At 45.3% G+C, this 14,210-nt stretch overlaps 1 protein-coding gene across 1 annotated transcript in view; it reads right to left on the minus strand.

Annotated features, from left to right (window-relative positions):
• The window catches only part of RCL1 (RNA terminal phosphate cyclase like 1), a 30,577-nt gene extending 16,903 nt beyond the window's left edge, over positions 1 to 13,674 (minus strand). The window contains exons 1-5 of the mRNA XM_075741045.1: positions 13,499 to 13,674; positions 10,789 to 10,860; positions 9,854 to 10,029; positions 4,418 to 4,492; positions 3,019 to 3,143 (exon numbers count right to left, since the gene is read on the minus strand). Coding sequence (XP_075597160.1) covers positions 3,019 to 3,143; positions 4,418 to 4,492; positions 9,854 to 10,029; positions 10,789 to 10,860; positions 13,499 to 13,634 — 584 coding nt within the window. The 5' untranslated portion in view covers positions 13,635 to 13,674. The remainder of the gene's footprint in view (positions 1 to 3,018; positions 3,144 to 4,417; positions 4,493 to 9,853; positions 10,030 to 10,788; positions 10,861 to 13,498) is intronic.
• Positions 13,675 to 14,210: the final 536 nt, after the last annotated feature.

Consider the following 14,210-nt stretch of genomic DNA (forward strand, 5'->3'; position numbering starts at 1 on the left):
GGAAGTTTAAAAAACTGTAGTTCACATACATCAATTGAATCCATTCAAAGTAGCCCAGAATAGCACTGTGTGTTAACATCAATTTAGAAAGATGGCACTAAAGCCATGGTCATCGCTTCCTCTTTCACACAGAAACAGAGGATAGAATTAGTTACTACAGGGGCAGACAGGGGCATAAGGAAATTACTTCCTTCATGGAAAGACCATGACAAACACCACCAAAATGTAATTAATGGGAGACCTGGTTACCCACGGTATGGAGAAGACTGAGGTACTCAATGAATTTTTTGCCTCAGTCTTCACTAGCAAGTGCTCTAGCCACATTGCCCAGGTCACAGAAGGCAAAGGCAGGGACTGGGAGAGTGAAGAACTGCCCACTGTAGGAGAAGATCAGGTTTGAGAATATTTAAGAAAACTGAACGTGCACAAGTCCATGGGACCTGATGAGATGCATCCACCGGTCCTGAGGGAATTGGCGGATGAAGTGGCCAGGCCACTCTCCATCGTATTTGAGAAGTACTGGCAGTCTGGTGAAGTTCCCACTGACTGGAAACGGGAAACATAATTTCCATTTTTAAAAAGCATAAAAAGGACGACCTGGGGAAGTACAGGCCAGTCAGTCTCACCTCTGTGCCCTGCAAGATCATGGAGCAGATCCTCCTGGAAACTATGCTCAGGCACACGGAAAATAAGGAAGTGATTGGTGACAGCCAACATGGCTTCACTAAGGGCAAATCATCCCTGACAAAGCTGGTGGCCTTCTACGATGGGCTTACAGCATTGGTGAATGAGGGAAGAGCAACTGATGCCATCTAGCTGGACCTGTGTAAAACATTTGACATCATCCCACACAACATTCTTGTCTCTAAATTGGAGAGACATGGATTTGATGGATGGACCACTCAGTGGATAAGGAATTGGCTGGATGGACGCACTCAAAGAGTTATGCTCAATGGCTCAATGTCCAAGTGGAGATCAGTGACAAGTGTCATTCCTCAGGGGTTGGTGCTGGGACCGGCACTGCTTAACATCTTTGTTGGCATCATGGACAGTGGGAATGAATGCACCATCAGCAAGTCTGCTGACAAGACCAAGCTGTGTGGGCATTCAACACGCTGGATGGAAGGGATGCCATCCAGAGGGACATTGACAGGCTGGAGAGATGGGCCCATGTGAACTACATGAAGTTCGACAAGGCCTAGTGCAAGGTCCAGCACAATCCCCAGTATCAGCAGAGAATGGGGGATGAAGGTATTGAAAGCAGCCCTGAGGAGAAGGACTTGGGTGTGTTGGTGGATGAGAAGCTCAAGATGAGCCGGCAATGCATGCCTGCAGCCCAGAAAGCCAACTGTGCTGCAAGCTAACTAGGCTGCATCAAAAGAAGCGTGACCAGCAGGTCGAGGGAGGTGATTCTCCCCCTCTGTTCTGCTCTCCTGAGACCCCACCTGGAGTACTGCATCCAGCTCTGGGGTCCCCAGTACAAGACAGACATCAAGCTGTTGGAGAGTCCAGAGGAGGGCCATGAAGATGATCAGAGGGCTGGAGCACCTCTCCTATGAAGACAGGCTGAGAAAGTTGGGATTGCTCAGCCTGGAGAAGAGAAGGCTCTGGGGAGACCTTATAGCAGCCTTCCAGTATCTGATGGGGACCTAAAGGAAAGCTGGAGAGGGACTGTTTGTCAGGGAGTGTAGTGATAGGACAAGGAGTAATGGGTTTAAACTAAAAGAGGACAGATTTAGACTAGATGTTAGGAAGAAATTTTTTACTGTGAGGGAGGTGAGGCACTGGAACAGGTTGCCCAGAGAGGTTGTGGATGCCCCATCCCTGGAAGTGTTCAAGGCCAGGTTGGATGGGGCTTTAGGGAACCTGGTCTAGTGGAGGGTGTCCTGGCCTATGGCAGGGAGGTTGGAACTAGATGACCTTTGAGGTCACTTCCAATCCAAACCATTCGATGATTCTATGAAAAGCACAATGAGCTGCCTCCTTTTTATTCTACAGCACATGCACCCAGAAAAATTGCTCTCACTTGGCAATGCTGCACTCATCCAAATGCTGCAGCTGGAAACAGAGGTCAAAGCGTCCTGTTCTCACGCAGAAGTATGATGGTATGACATAAAGTAAAAGGAGGAACAGCTGCAAGTCTGCACCTCTGGCAGGAAACTTGCCCCTGTTCCTGCTTGCCTTTTGAGTAATCAAAGCCAGATCATCTTTGGGACTCTCATAATCACAAATTAAACTACAAGTTGGCCAATGCTCAAGAGAGAGCAGGAGCCCATGAAATACAACCTTTAATATACCTTGTCTGTAAGGGATTTCTGCCTTCTTCCTATGGTGACAGCAGATTCTTGACAGATACCATATAAAAACCGCAAGAGAAAAATAAAGAAAAAAACCCCAAAATATTAACTAGATGTGCAGTTCTGTTTGCAAAAAGAGTACTCCACAACAATATTTTGTGCTCTTATCTTTGTTCAGAAGTAAAGCCTCCTCCACTTCCATCTCAAATGGTATTACTGAAGAAGTAACAAACTACTTTGCATAACACAACAAAAAGCTCAGTTTACGCGTGTGCAGTGAGGTATAACTGAACTAAGATTTAAGCTCCCGTGTAACAGTGTGCTAGTCTCACTAAAAGCCAAGATGCTACTTATTTAGTGCATAACAAAACTAGATTTGTTACTACTAGAATTACATACAAGGTAGGATTCCTCTCAGCGCTGCTACATTATGTCATAGAAGGTATTTAATCTTTTCTTGCTATTGGAAAGATTTTAAATAGTGCTGTTCAGATTTAACTTTATTTGCTTGCTGTTCAGAAAACATCAGTAGACAATGTTCTGAACACAGCAGTTTTGAGACACAGTCCTGAAATCTAGTTGTGTGTAATGTCACCCTGTGCTATCTGGATACACGATCAGCAACTTGGGTGCACCTCTGGGACTTCAGGTTGGGAGACTTATTTTCTTTTAAGGCAAACTTGTTTAAAAGAAGAAAAACAAAGAAACAACAAAAGGATACGCAGTTCCTCTGATGCGCTTGATTTTGCCAGGGTCGGTGAACTGAATAGGCTGCAAGACCTTTCTCACTGGGCAAGAAAACACTATCTCTCCACCCGCTTTGGGAGGCATTCCTCTCCGGTTGATCTAGAAACAATAACAGATAAAAAAAGGCTGGTTAGTAAAGAGCATAAAAATGTACTTATACACTCAAAAAGGACAGCTTTTATTTCACATATAATAAAATGTTATCAGTACCAGTATTATGTGAACTTAAGGCGAGAAAAACACATCTCAAAGGCAGAAATGGATTTTGCACCAAAACTACAAGCAAAAATTGATTTTTTTTTTTCTCCTCCTCTCTCAAGTACAGCAGGGCATTGTGTCTCAATGGAAAACAAAACAAAATCAAACAAACAAAACCCCAACATCTTTACCAGGAAGGCAACCTTGGCTTAAGACTGGTCTCTAATAGCAAATCTGTACCTCGCTGCTGAAGAAAATCTAGAAGTGTTCGATGCTTAGTATGCATATGGGAGACCAGAATGAACTCACTCCCACAAACAGGCCTGGCCAGACCGACCCTGTCCCGTTGCCCCAGCCAACGTCTACAAGGATGGGGATGGCACGTGGCCGGCAGGTGGGTCTGGCTCAGGGGGCCCATGGCTGGGCTGGGCAGGGCAGGGCTGTGGGCAGCTGGAGACCGGCCCTGTGCGGGGTCGCTGGAGCAGGGGCTGACAGTCCGGGACGATGACTTGGGGTCCTGGGACCTGGGCAGGGTTGAGGCAGGCACCCGGTGAGGGCTTGGCAGAGCAAGCAAAGACTAATAGTGCGGCTAGGGCCTTCACACATTTTACATGAGCGTTCTTAACTTTGAAAGGCTATAGTTTCTTTCTCTAACCTAAAAAGAAAAAAAAAATCTATTCCACATCCAGATTTATTGGGCCTGCGAAAAGTATAGTCTTTAAAGTTTCTTTCCTCTATTTTTTAAGCTGGAAGCAAATCTCAATCACCCAAACACAGATCCAACTTCTCTACTTAGAAAGGACACAAAAGATTCTACTATTACTCCCTAGCTGTAAGCACGAGGAAGGAAAAAACAATTAAATGAACTGAAGAGGAACAAGAAAGCAAAAAGGTTTCTTAGCCTGCAAAGATCTAGGAGGCTAAGAAAAGTCACTACTTTCTCCTTACCCTCTCCACCCATAACCTTTGCATCTCTGTCCTACCACATCTTCAATCACTATGTTGCTGGTATGCCATTTAAAACATGCCAAGAACAAGAGACAAATTAGAAATTAGTGTAGCTACAACTAGATATCTGCTAGAGACAGATACCAGCAGCAAGCATATGGCCCTGTGAAGCAGTGCAAAAGTCTCATTTCACGTGTAGTAGAAAAGAAAGGAACAAATTCTCTTACCTTGATTTCCAGACTTTCACCATCAATTCCAAACTTCTTCAGTAGGGGTAGAGCTGTTGCCTTAAGGATATCAACCTATAGAACACAGAATTTAAAAAGCAGACTCTTCATTGGAAGTTACGTAAGTCAGTAATTTAAAAATCATTGTGTTGTGAGGTGCCTAACAAAGACAAGGCTTCTCCATACTAGGTATTCTATGGATAGACAGGGGAATGCAGCACAGACAGCTTTGACTACTCTTAGACTACCACAGTACCTCTTTACTCAAAACATTTGCTAGAACAAGTTATTGGGAGATGGAATTTCCTATTCTGGATTTCTTCCTCAGCCTTCTTTTTACTTCTATTTTGGTTCAGCTAAAACAGCTCATTTGTTTCTCTGAACACAGTTATTAAAAAAATCATATTCTTATGTCATTGCTAAAAAATTCCTACAGGTAAATAAATGATGATTGCAAGAACCTTTGCCTTTGGAGCAGGCCCTTGATTTTGCAGGAAGAACTTCATCCTTCTCATCTGAGAAACAGAAGCTTCTAGTAACTTCTGTTGAAATACTTGGAAAGAATCTGAAGTGGGTGACATATCATCCATGTACATCCTTTCAGACAGATGCTCACCAGATCCAGGTCTGAGCAGGATTTTCCTTGCCACTGCTCCTCCTAATTGCTGACCTAAGACAACAGTAACTGTTGTCTTCTTCCGTCTGCTACAGCTTCAGTAGCATTACTGAAGGTGATAAAAATTATTTAGCAGTGCAACAGCACAGAGTCACCCAAGACAAGCAGCTTGGGAGAGACAGGACCAGGACAGCATGACCAAAGAGGAACTAAATTCAGGTGAAGGAAACAGGCATGCAGTAGACAGCAGTTGAGGAGGCAGAAAAAAAAGCACCCTCCTCCCATGCCTTCAGCCAGAATCCACAATTCTTGCCTTTCATTCTCTCAGCTTTGCAGAGTGCAAGTCACTGACAAAGTAGTAGCACATGCCTCACCTACAAAGCTGTGAATAACCTGTTAGAGCTGCCCAAGTAGCTGCTACAAGCGTATGCTGCAGCGCTCATTTTTCAAATCCTACTGGCCAACATACTTCCTTTCTTACAGAGAGGCATTTGGTGTTGTTTTTAATGGCAGTATCAATATTTGAATGTCTTCATTTGAAAAAAAACCAACAACTAAGTCAATGATTATTTTTTATATTTATATATTTTATATTTTCTACAGCCAGGCTACCTTAATTTAACTGCTCAATAGTATTCATTAATCACGCAAATTTCACTTTTAGAGCAAAAACCTTTACTAACATGCATGTGCACACATGTACACACATGTGACTACCCCTGGCAACAAACTGATCTGGTTCAAGTTAAAGTTACGCAATATTTCTCCCTCTTTCTTGTGAAATAAAACATATCAGTAAAAAAGAAAAGCTTCACTGTGTAGGTTAGGAACTCCCTTTCCCTCCTCCATTTCCACTTTTGCAATTGTTTGGCATGAAGTCTGTATCTCTGAAGAAAGCATGTTATACCAGCATTAGGAAGCTGGCTCAATTTCGAGTCTGGTTTGTCTGTTTCCAAAAATTTCAAGACTTTTCATAGTTTTTAGTCCTCAGACAAATTCCAGGCATGATACTTACCAGGTATCAGACAGACACATAATAAGAGACCGTCTCTGTTCAAAATTTGTGGCCTAAATAGAGAAGGTAATCGCAGTACTTGAAGGAGTGAAAAAGGCTGTTCTGCTTAGCCGATGAGTTCAGGCAGGACAGGTTAAGTACTTCACTGAAATCACAAGACATTAGCAGAACTGAGACTCAAAACCATATTTTCTAGTCTCTTGCCTGCACTCAGCCATAAAATCACCTTTCAGATGCCCTTGAAGGGCAGATATTCCATCTCCAGAGCAGACAACACAACACCAAGGTGCACCAAAGCAAGTGCGTCATACAACCGGGGGCATGTCTCACCACAAACGCACACAACTTGTTAAGTCCCAGAGACATTGCTTGTTCACAAACTAGTATAAATAAAAACCTTTTTCTTTTAAAGAAATCTGAAATAATTTAAAAAAAAAAAAAAAAGAAAAAGAAAAGTAACTTCTAGTGGTTTGCAAGCATTAGCTGGCCTGCGTAGCCATTAGCACTGCACAGAAGAGCATTTATCCCTGCCATACATAGTGTTATGTTTTGGGGACAAGGACCTAGATTTGGGGCGGGGAGGACGGGGACACAACACCACCAAACATTAGGAACGATTATTGTAAAACCAGGTTACTGCAGTACTACATATCTGTCAGAAAAGCAACATGTAGAGAGGGAAAGGAAAATAAGAGCTATCATTTGTATGCCACCTCCATGCCCTTCAAAAAAGGCACTTTACAAAGACACCCCCCACATACATACTCTCTACACAGGGTAACTTTAAACTACCTCAACTCTACACACCAGTTCCATATGGCTGGTCCCACAGCTATTCATGGTCTGGTCTTGCCAATGGTCAGGCAGAAAAACATAATGCAAATGTAGGCTGCCAGTGAACAGTTCAGGCTGATATTCCAAAGCCATGTCTCTTCCCGACACGTGCGAGCAAACCAGTATCCTTCTCACTCATTTAGGATGTATAACTCACACACTATTACCACCCCAATCCAACTTGGAGCAAGTGCACATTACCCACTATTTCAGTGGCCACAGTGCTCACCAGCTGTCAAAGAGTTTTTCACTGCACCCCACTGGAGGGCTATTAATGTATATAAACAAACACTAACATAAACATGCACTCAATTTATACTGCAGGAACTCAGCCTGACCTGTGCCTCACTGAACTCAGCTGAAGCCTTTCCTTCCACAAGCCATCCTTTAGAAATGCCCTTCCTCCTGCCTTGACCACTTCCACTCTCCCCATAGCAGGAGATCTGCCATGTCCTTTTGTCCTCCTGGCAAGGTGGTCTCTGGCAAAGAGCAACCTCAAACCCACAACACAGCAAGCACACCCAACAGGTATTTTTCAGGCTGTGTAAAAGCTGAGAGCTCAGCGCTGAGAGCGGATTTCAGAAAGTGGGTCAGCCTACCTGCTCCCTGCTACCATGAGGGAAAGGTCCCACTTCTTTGGCTGCAGACACATTGCTGCTATTTACCTCGTGGATGCTTCCATGAGAAAATGCATGGATACAGCTCTCTGCCATTTTGCCAGTTAGTTGAACTGGCTGAGGGAAAGCTCTGGAAAGTGTCTGGGGTACTGGAGTACACAGGACTGTGTGGCTGAAAGCAGGGAGGATGGACAGGACTACCTTCTCCTTTCAAGCAGAAAGGGGGTGCTATAGGATCATATGTGTGTATATGTGTATGTAGATATATGTTTTCTCACACACATATGTGAATTTGTACATTTATCTGCAGATGACAGATGCTGAATACACTCACGCTAGGATACATCCCACGGAGTTCATCTAGCTCCAAAATAAAGACACACGTTTACAAAACATGATATCCCTTTTACAAAACAATAAAAATTTCCCAAAGCAGATAAGCGGGTGCCTTGCCTATCTGTCCTGGTTTTGACAGACATAGAATTTGTTTTCTCCCCAGCAGCTGGTTAGTGCTGTGTTTTGGATCTAGGATGATAAGAATGCTGATAACACACTGATGTTTTGGTTGTTGCCAAGCAGTGAAGGACTTCCCAGCTTCTCATACTGACCTGCCAACAAGGCGGCGGGGGGCACCGAAGAAGCTGGGAAGGAACATGGCCAGCACAGCTAACCCAAATTGGCCAAAGGCATATTCCATACTATACAACACCATGTTCCACATGTAACAGGGTAGTGGGCTGGCAGGCAGGGTAGCTTGGAGTCTTGCGGAGCACCAGCTTTGGGTGGTGAGAAATTGTACTGTTCATCACTTGGTTTAATATCATTATCTTCCTTTTCCGGTCTCATTAAACTGTCTCTACCTCAACCCATGAGTTTTAATATTTTTTTTTTTTTATTTTCAGTTCTCTCCTCCATCCCACTGGGGCAGGGGGAGAGGAGTGAGCTGTGTGGTTGTTTCAGCTGCCGGACGGGTTAAACCATGACACTATTGTACGTACTAAGTTGAGACTGGAGAGGTTCTTACACGAAGAGCAGCAGGGGAAACTCTTTGTGCATTTTAAACTACTCACAATATATTTACATTGGTTTCCCCTTCTCGCTTCTCCTTGGAAAGCCACAAAGTGTACAGATGGATAGACAAATTTAAGCATCCCTTTTTGGTCAAGCATAGGTAATAAATGTTCACCCAGTTTCTAAACACCTCCTGCCCACTGAAAAATAAAAGCCAAATTCAATTTAAAACCAAGTTTCCATTTACTTAAGCACATAAATCTCTTAGGGTAGCACTTAAGCTCACGCTTTTAGTCTCAGCAACCTGCAGAGCCGTATGCTATACACAACATCTTGTAAAACTCCTTAAAGTAGTTTATTGGTGTGCACCAGGTTTAATGTTTAGTCAGCCACGTTAAACAGACAAAAACCAGGTTTAAAAGAGCTTTAGGAATTGGTATTCAGTTACTGTCACTTAAAAAGTTACTTCACATGAGCTAAGTCACAGTAACTACAGTTGTGCTTCTACAGCACAATGAACTTAAGATGTAACTCCTTAGCATTCCTATCTGCATTTTATTTACACTTAATGTCAGGTACTGTGATTCAGCTGATGTATGCCAACACCTGTCCGCCTGTGCAAACCCCCTTCAAGCACAAACTAACTGGCTCAAATTCTCACAGCTATTTCAACTAAAATTGTTTAACCTCTATTGGCTCATGTGGCCAATGCCTAAAAAGGCATAATTTCCAGAATCGGCAGTAATAGAAATCAAGGCAAGCATTTCATAGTCCTTTGAACTACCATACCTTCTAGCATATCTCTGAAGAATCACAGACTTATCACATATTTTTGCTACCGTAATTTCATAATTTTCATGTGACTTCTGTTTCTAACAGAAAGAAGGCTTCACAGCAGCATTGGTGTAACTGTGTCCAGTATTCAATAGAAGGGAAAGATTCCTTCCTTGTCATATTCAAATTTTAAAGACAATTTCCTTTTTTTACAGTAAACATATGTGTGGAGTGGGTGAAACAATCTATCTAACTTCTAAGAGAACAGGAGAAGCAAACCAGTAGCAGGGCCTCACATCACATTTAAAGGGAGTTTCCAGGCGAGAAGCAGTATAGAACTGAAAGCCAAAAGGTGGATTACAAACTGCAGTTTGGAGTATGATGCAGAAAGGGAACAGTTTAGCAAATGCTTGTTTGATTCAGAGAGTTTGCTGGCAGATGCAGTAACACTGGATACTTCTGGATGTGAGGGATGATAAAAAAACGCAACATGTTTTAGACGCTTCTTCCTAATCTTTTTTTAGGAAAAGAAAAAAATCCTCCTCTGATACTTAGATTTTATTACTTACTGAAGGATCTACTTGATCATTTGTTACTCCCCTCAGGACAATCTTCAATGGATGTTTCATGAAAGGTGCCAAGCAGAGCAGACTTTCCAAATAGTAGCCAATACTACGACTGGGGCTGCAGTCATGTTCCAACGAGCCTCCGTACAGAAGACCAGGCTGATAATACAAGGTAGTACCTGGGGAAGGTGCCAGGGGAGCAAAACAAAGGAGAGTGCTGTCAGCACACTGACCATTACTGCAGCATAAAGACACTTTGCAATGATGTATACAGGCAAATTGGAGACAGAAGAATTTATGAAAGATGAGTATGCTATTTTGAGTATGCTATTTCTATGCCTGCAGCTAATAAATGGGCCAGCACATATGAGTGTCTGTCTGTCTTGCGTATCATTTCTCCTCCTTTCCCCTCCTGCCCAAAAATCAAGGATCTCTTAGCAATCCCCAAAATGCTGATACAAGCAATTATTATCCTCCACAGCAGCTACATGTTCACCAAACCATCTGGTCATCACTGTCTTGGCATATCTGGTGGTAGTTTATCTGCTTTACTGACCAAACCTATTTCTTAAAATCCTTTTTTTTTAAAAAAAAAAAAAAAAAAAAAAAAAGAGGACAAGAACCAGATTAATTTTTTATGTGGGATGCTTCTTGCTGAAACCAACCCCTTTTCTGAGCACAAACAGGCTCAGCCTAGGCATGACTAAAATTTTAATTCTTGAGCAATACAGTTTCCTTAACTCTCTGCATTATGGTGGAGCACTAATCTTCTTGCATGCGACCAATTACTACAAAACTTCTCAGCTTGGTTGTTTCTGATCTTGTCAGTCAATGATATCTGAACAACTACCTCTGTCAAGCCAAAACTTTAATTTCACTGCAGCAACTGATAGACCCCAGAAGACCAGAACAGAGGAAGAAGAGAAAACCAATCTCACCTGTTTGGTTTATCTCAATCCGAGAGCCATTGGTCACTTTGTCAATCAGGCGAATAAAACTTGCTTCAAAATCTAAGGAGTAGAACAAAGACAGAATTTTAACGTTGCTTAAATCTATCCCTGGGGGGAAAAAAAAAAAAAAGAAACTTTGACACCATGCTTGTACATTTTCCCTCTCCTTCCTTTCACGACGGTAAGGCTACCTTCACTCTTCAACTTCTTGTGGTACAATTCTACCACATGAAAAAACACAATTCACTCTAAAAACAGAGATGTTAATTTGAGCCTCCATGCTTACAGGCATCTCAGATCAATTGAGATGCCCACAGATCTGACCATCACACTAGCCACGCTCCTCTCCCCGTGGGGCACGCAACAAGTGACACAAGTTGACACTTCTGATCACACTGGCCAGAGAGATCCTTCAAGCCCAAAATAAAAGCTTTGACAATTTACACTTTTCTCAGTACGAAGCAAAACATACAAATCCTAGCAAATGGGACCCTGTGTATTTAAGCACAACAAACTAATAATAGCTTCCCATTATTCTCTGTAAAATCTTAGTTTAAAAGAAGGGGACATTCAGATGTGAAGTGCTGCTGCTGCACAGCTGTTTCACAAACAATTAGCTACCTGCAGACTTTAAAATTTTCCATTTCCAAAACAGTCATTGACATAATAAAGGCCAGAGAAACACGAGTCTCCCCATTGCCTACTTTCTTGCTTACTGTGTACACTATAGCAGTTCATGTGCAACTAATTCCTTGCATGGATTCTGGCTCAGAGACACGGGAAAAGACAAACATTTAATAACACACACACACACACAAAAAAAAAAGGAATATGCTAATGTTCTACTATTTAGGCATCCCAAGCTGGTACAGACTCACTAGCAAGGAAAACATGTGAACATATGCAGAGTTCCAAACACAGGTAGTTTTAAGGACCAACAGCACCTGCATAACAATTGGTAGGTTGCAGAACTTCCTTAGCAATAACCTTGTGTTACTTCTTAAACAGTAATCAGATTTTTCCTTCTATGTAAGCTTCTAGGATGCAATAAAAATTTAAACCAAAGAGCTACCTGCAGAAATTACAGGTTGTTAATATTTGCATGATATGGTTGATGCCCCAGCTGCACAATGCTAGTTCTGCTCTCTGTTATGGTGAAAGTTTATATGACAGCAGTGGGACCCCTTCCAGTGCAAGAGTGCATCCTTCTAAATACGCATTTCCTTCTTGGAGAACAAACCTGTAGCCTGTAGAAGAGTTTTCATTGCAAATGTCACAGTCATGAAAAGCAGCCAGAATTGCATGTTGAATCATCAACACAGATCAGGGCTTGTTGTTTCTGTTTTTCTGTTACAGTTGCAAGTTACATTTTAACTCATACTTGAAAAAGGAAATTCAAACACCCCTTCAAAAACATGGCAAACCCCTCAAAGTTCACCATCAAACATCCCATGGTAATAATAAATACTTTGGGTCACAGTAAATGTTAAGTCAAGTGCACAAAAATGTTTTGACAGCTTCAGGGGAGAATTTCTAGCTATAAGCTGAAGTCTCCTCACTAGGCACAGCAGCATCTATGCTGGTCCTACCCCTGTTCTGAACTTCACACATTGCCCAAAAAATAACTGAACACCACTACAATAATGTTTCTTGCCCGATCGCTATCCTATTGTCTTCCTACTTCAGTTAAATGAGGAAATTTACTTTGGGGTAAAATTTGTACAGGAATGAAGAGGGTACTCCCCAAGCAAGGTTTCCCCTCGAAGAACTCCTCACTTCTGAGAGCTTCCAACACTGCAAAGTAAACGGATTTCATGTTTCACCTTTACTACGTATTTGGGCAAAACCCTGACAAAAACCAAAGCATAACCCCTGACCCACTAAGGCTGCAGGAACGGGGGCTCCCACAAAGAGACGGAGAACGCGACGCTGGGCACGTGGCAGAAAAAGCCAGCGAATTCTGCAACTTTCGACCGAAGAGACCACTTTTACAGGGACAGGAACCAGCTCCGGGGCTGCCCGCGAAGCTCACGCGCAGACTAGCGGGCGGGTTATGCCCACGCTCGGCATCGCCTCCCGCTCCCCCACCCGCGACGCCTCACGCCCGGCGCGGAGTCAGCCGAGCTGCCCTGCGGGGCAGGGGCGGGGGGGGGGCAGGACCAGCCACGTCCCAGCGGGGCGGCTACGGGCAGGACAGCACGACCCCCAATCGCCCGGTGCGCTGTTTCGGACCGGCCCACGAGGGCCCACGCTGGAGAAAGCGTGACTCGTGGAAAGGCACTGCCGTAGAGCCAAGCGTACAGCCGCGCCGCCGCCAGCACGAAGTCTCTCCGCAGCACGTTGGCTCCCACCAAAACAAGGCTGGGAGGTGACAGCATCCTTGCTTTGGCCAATTTCACCGCCCTGCGTGGCTCCCACGCCTCCTCCTCCTCCCACAGCCCCGCTGCCCATGCGTGCCAGCCCCATCCGAGACGGCGCCGGGCACTCGCCGGCCGCACCGGGTGTACGGGGCGCCCAGGGGAGACAGCAGCACGCAGCCCGGACACCTTGCACCCCGCCTTCTTGGTGGGACCGGCCTGGAAGGGGCCGGCTCTGCCCCAGCTCCTGGTGCGGGGCTGCCCCTGCCCGGCAGCAAGCCCCCCAGCACAGCCGGCACCGGGGCTCCGCCGCCCCTCTGCCTCCCGCCCTCTTCCCTCACCGCGGAGGCCGGGGTCCTCCTCCTTGGCGCGGATCTTGCGGATCTTCAGCGGCCGCCCGCTGAGCGTGGACAGCACCAGCCGCTGCCGCAGGAAGTTGCAGCCCGCATAGCTGAGGCACTGCGCCTCACCCGCCATGCCGCTGCCCCCGCCGCGCCCACGTGGTTGGGAACAGGAAGCGCTGGGACAACGGAGGGGTCAAAGGGCAAGGGGCGGGGCAGCCGCCGTTTGGTGGGGGGCGCGGTTGGCGGCGGCAGGTTTGCTTCCGTCTCCGGCGTCCGCCGGAGCTGCGGTGCCGTGCCGTGCTCTGCCGGTGGCAGGCGGCAGGCAGAGCCGTGCCGTGCCGTGCCGTGCCGTGCTCTGCCGGTGGCAGGCGGCAGGCAGAGCCGTGCCGTGCCGTGACGTGCCGTGCCGTGCCGTGCTCTGCCGGTGGCAGGCGGCAGGCAGAGCCGTGCCGTGCCGTGCCGTGCCGTGCCGTGCCAGCAGGTCGAATTTGTCGCGACAGCGACCGCGCGTCGGGCCGTTCTCGGAGGGGTGGGCTGGGTGAGAGCTGAGCGGTAATTACTGCCTCTGCTTCGGCTCTCCCTACCTGCCTGTCTGAAGTTTTAAAAGTTTAAAAGTATCGAGATATATAGAGATATATATATATGTTTTAACCGAAGCTCGGCTGCGGGGTGGCCGAGCAGCCGCCTCCCCCGGAGGTGCCAGTCGCTG

This window comes from Balearica regulorum, chromosome Z (genome assembly GCF_011004875.1).
Source record: "Balearica regulorum gibbericeps isolate bBalReg1 chromosome Z, bBalReg1.pri, whole genome shotgun sequence".
In the NCBI taxonomy this organism is placed as follows: domain Eukaryota; kingdom Metazoa; phylum Chordata; class Aves; order Gruiformes; family Gruidae; genus Balearica; species Balearica regulorum.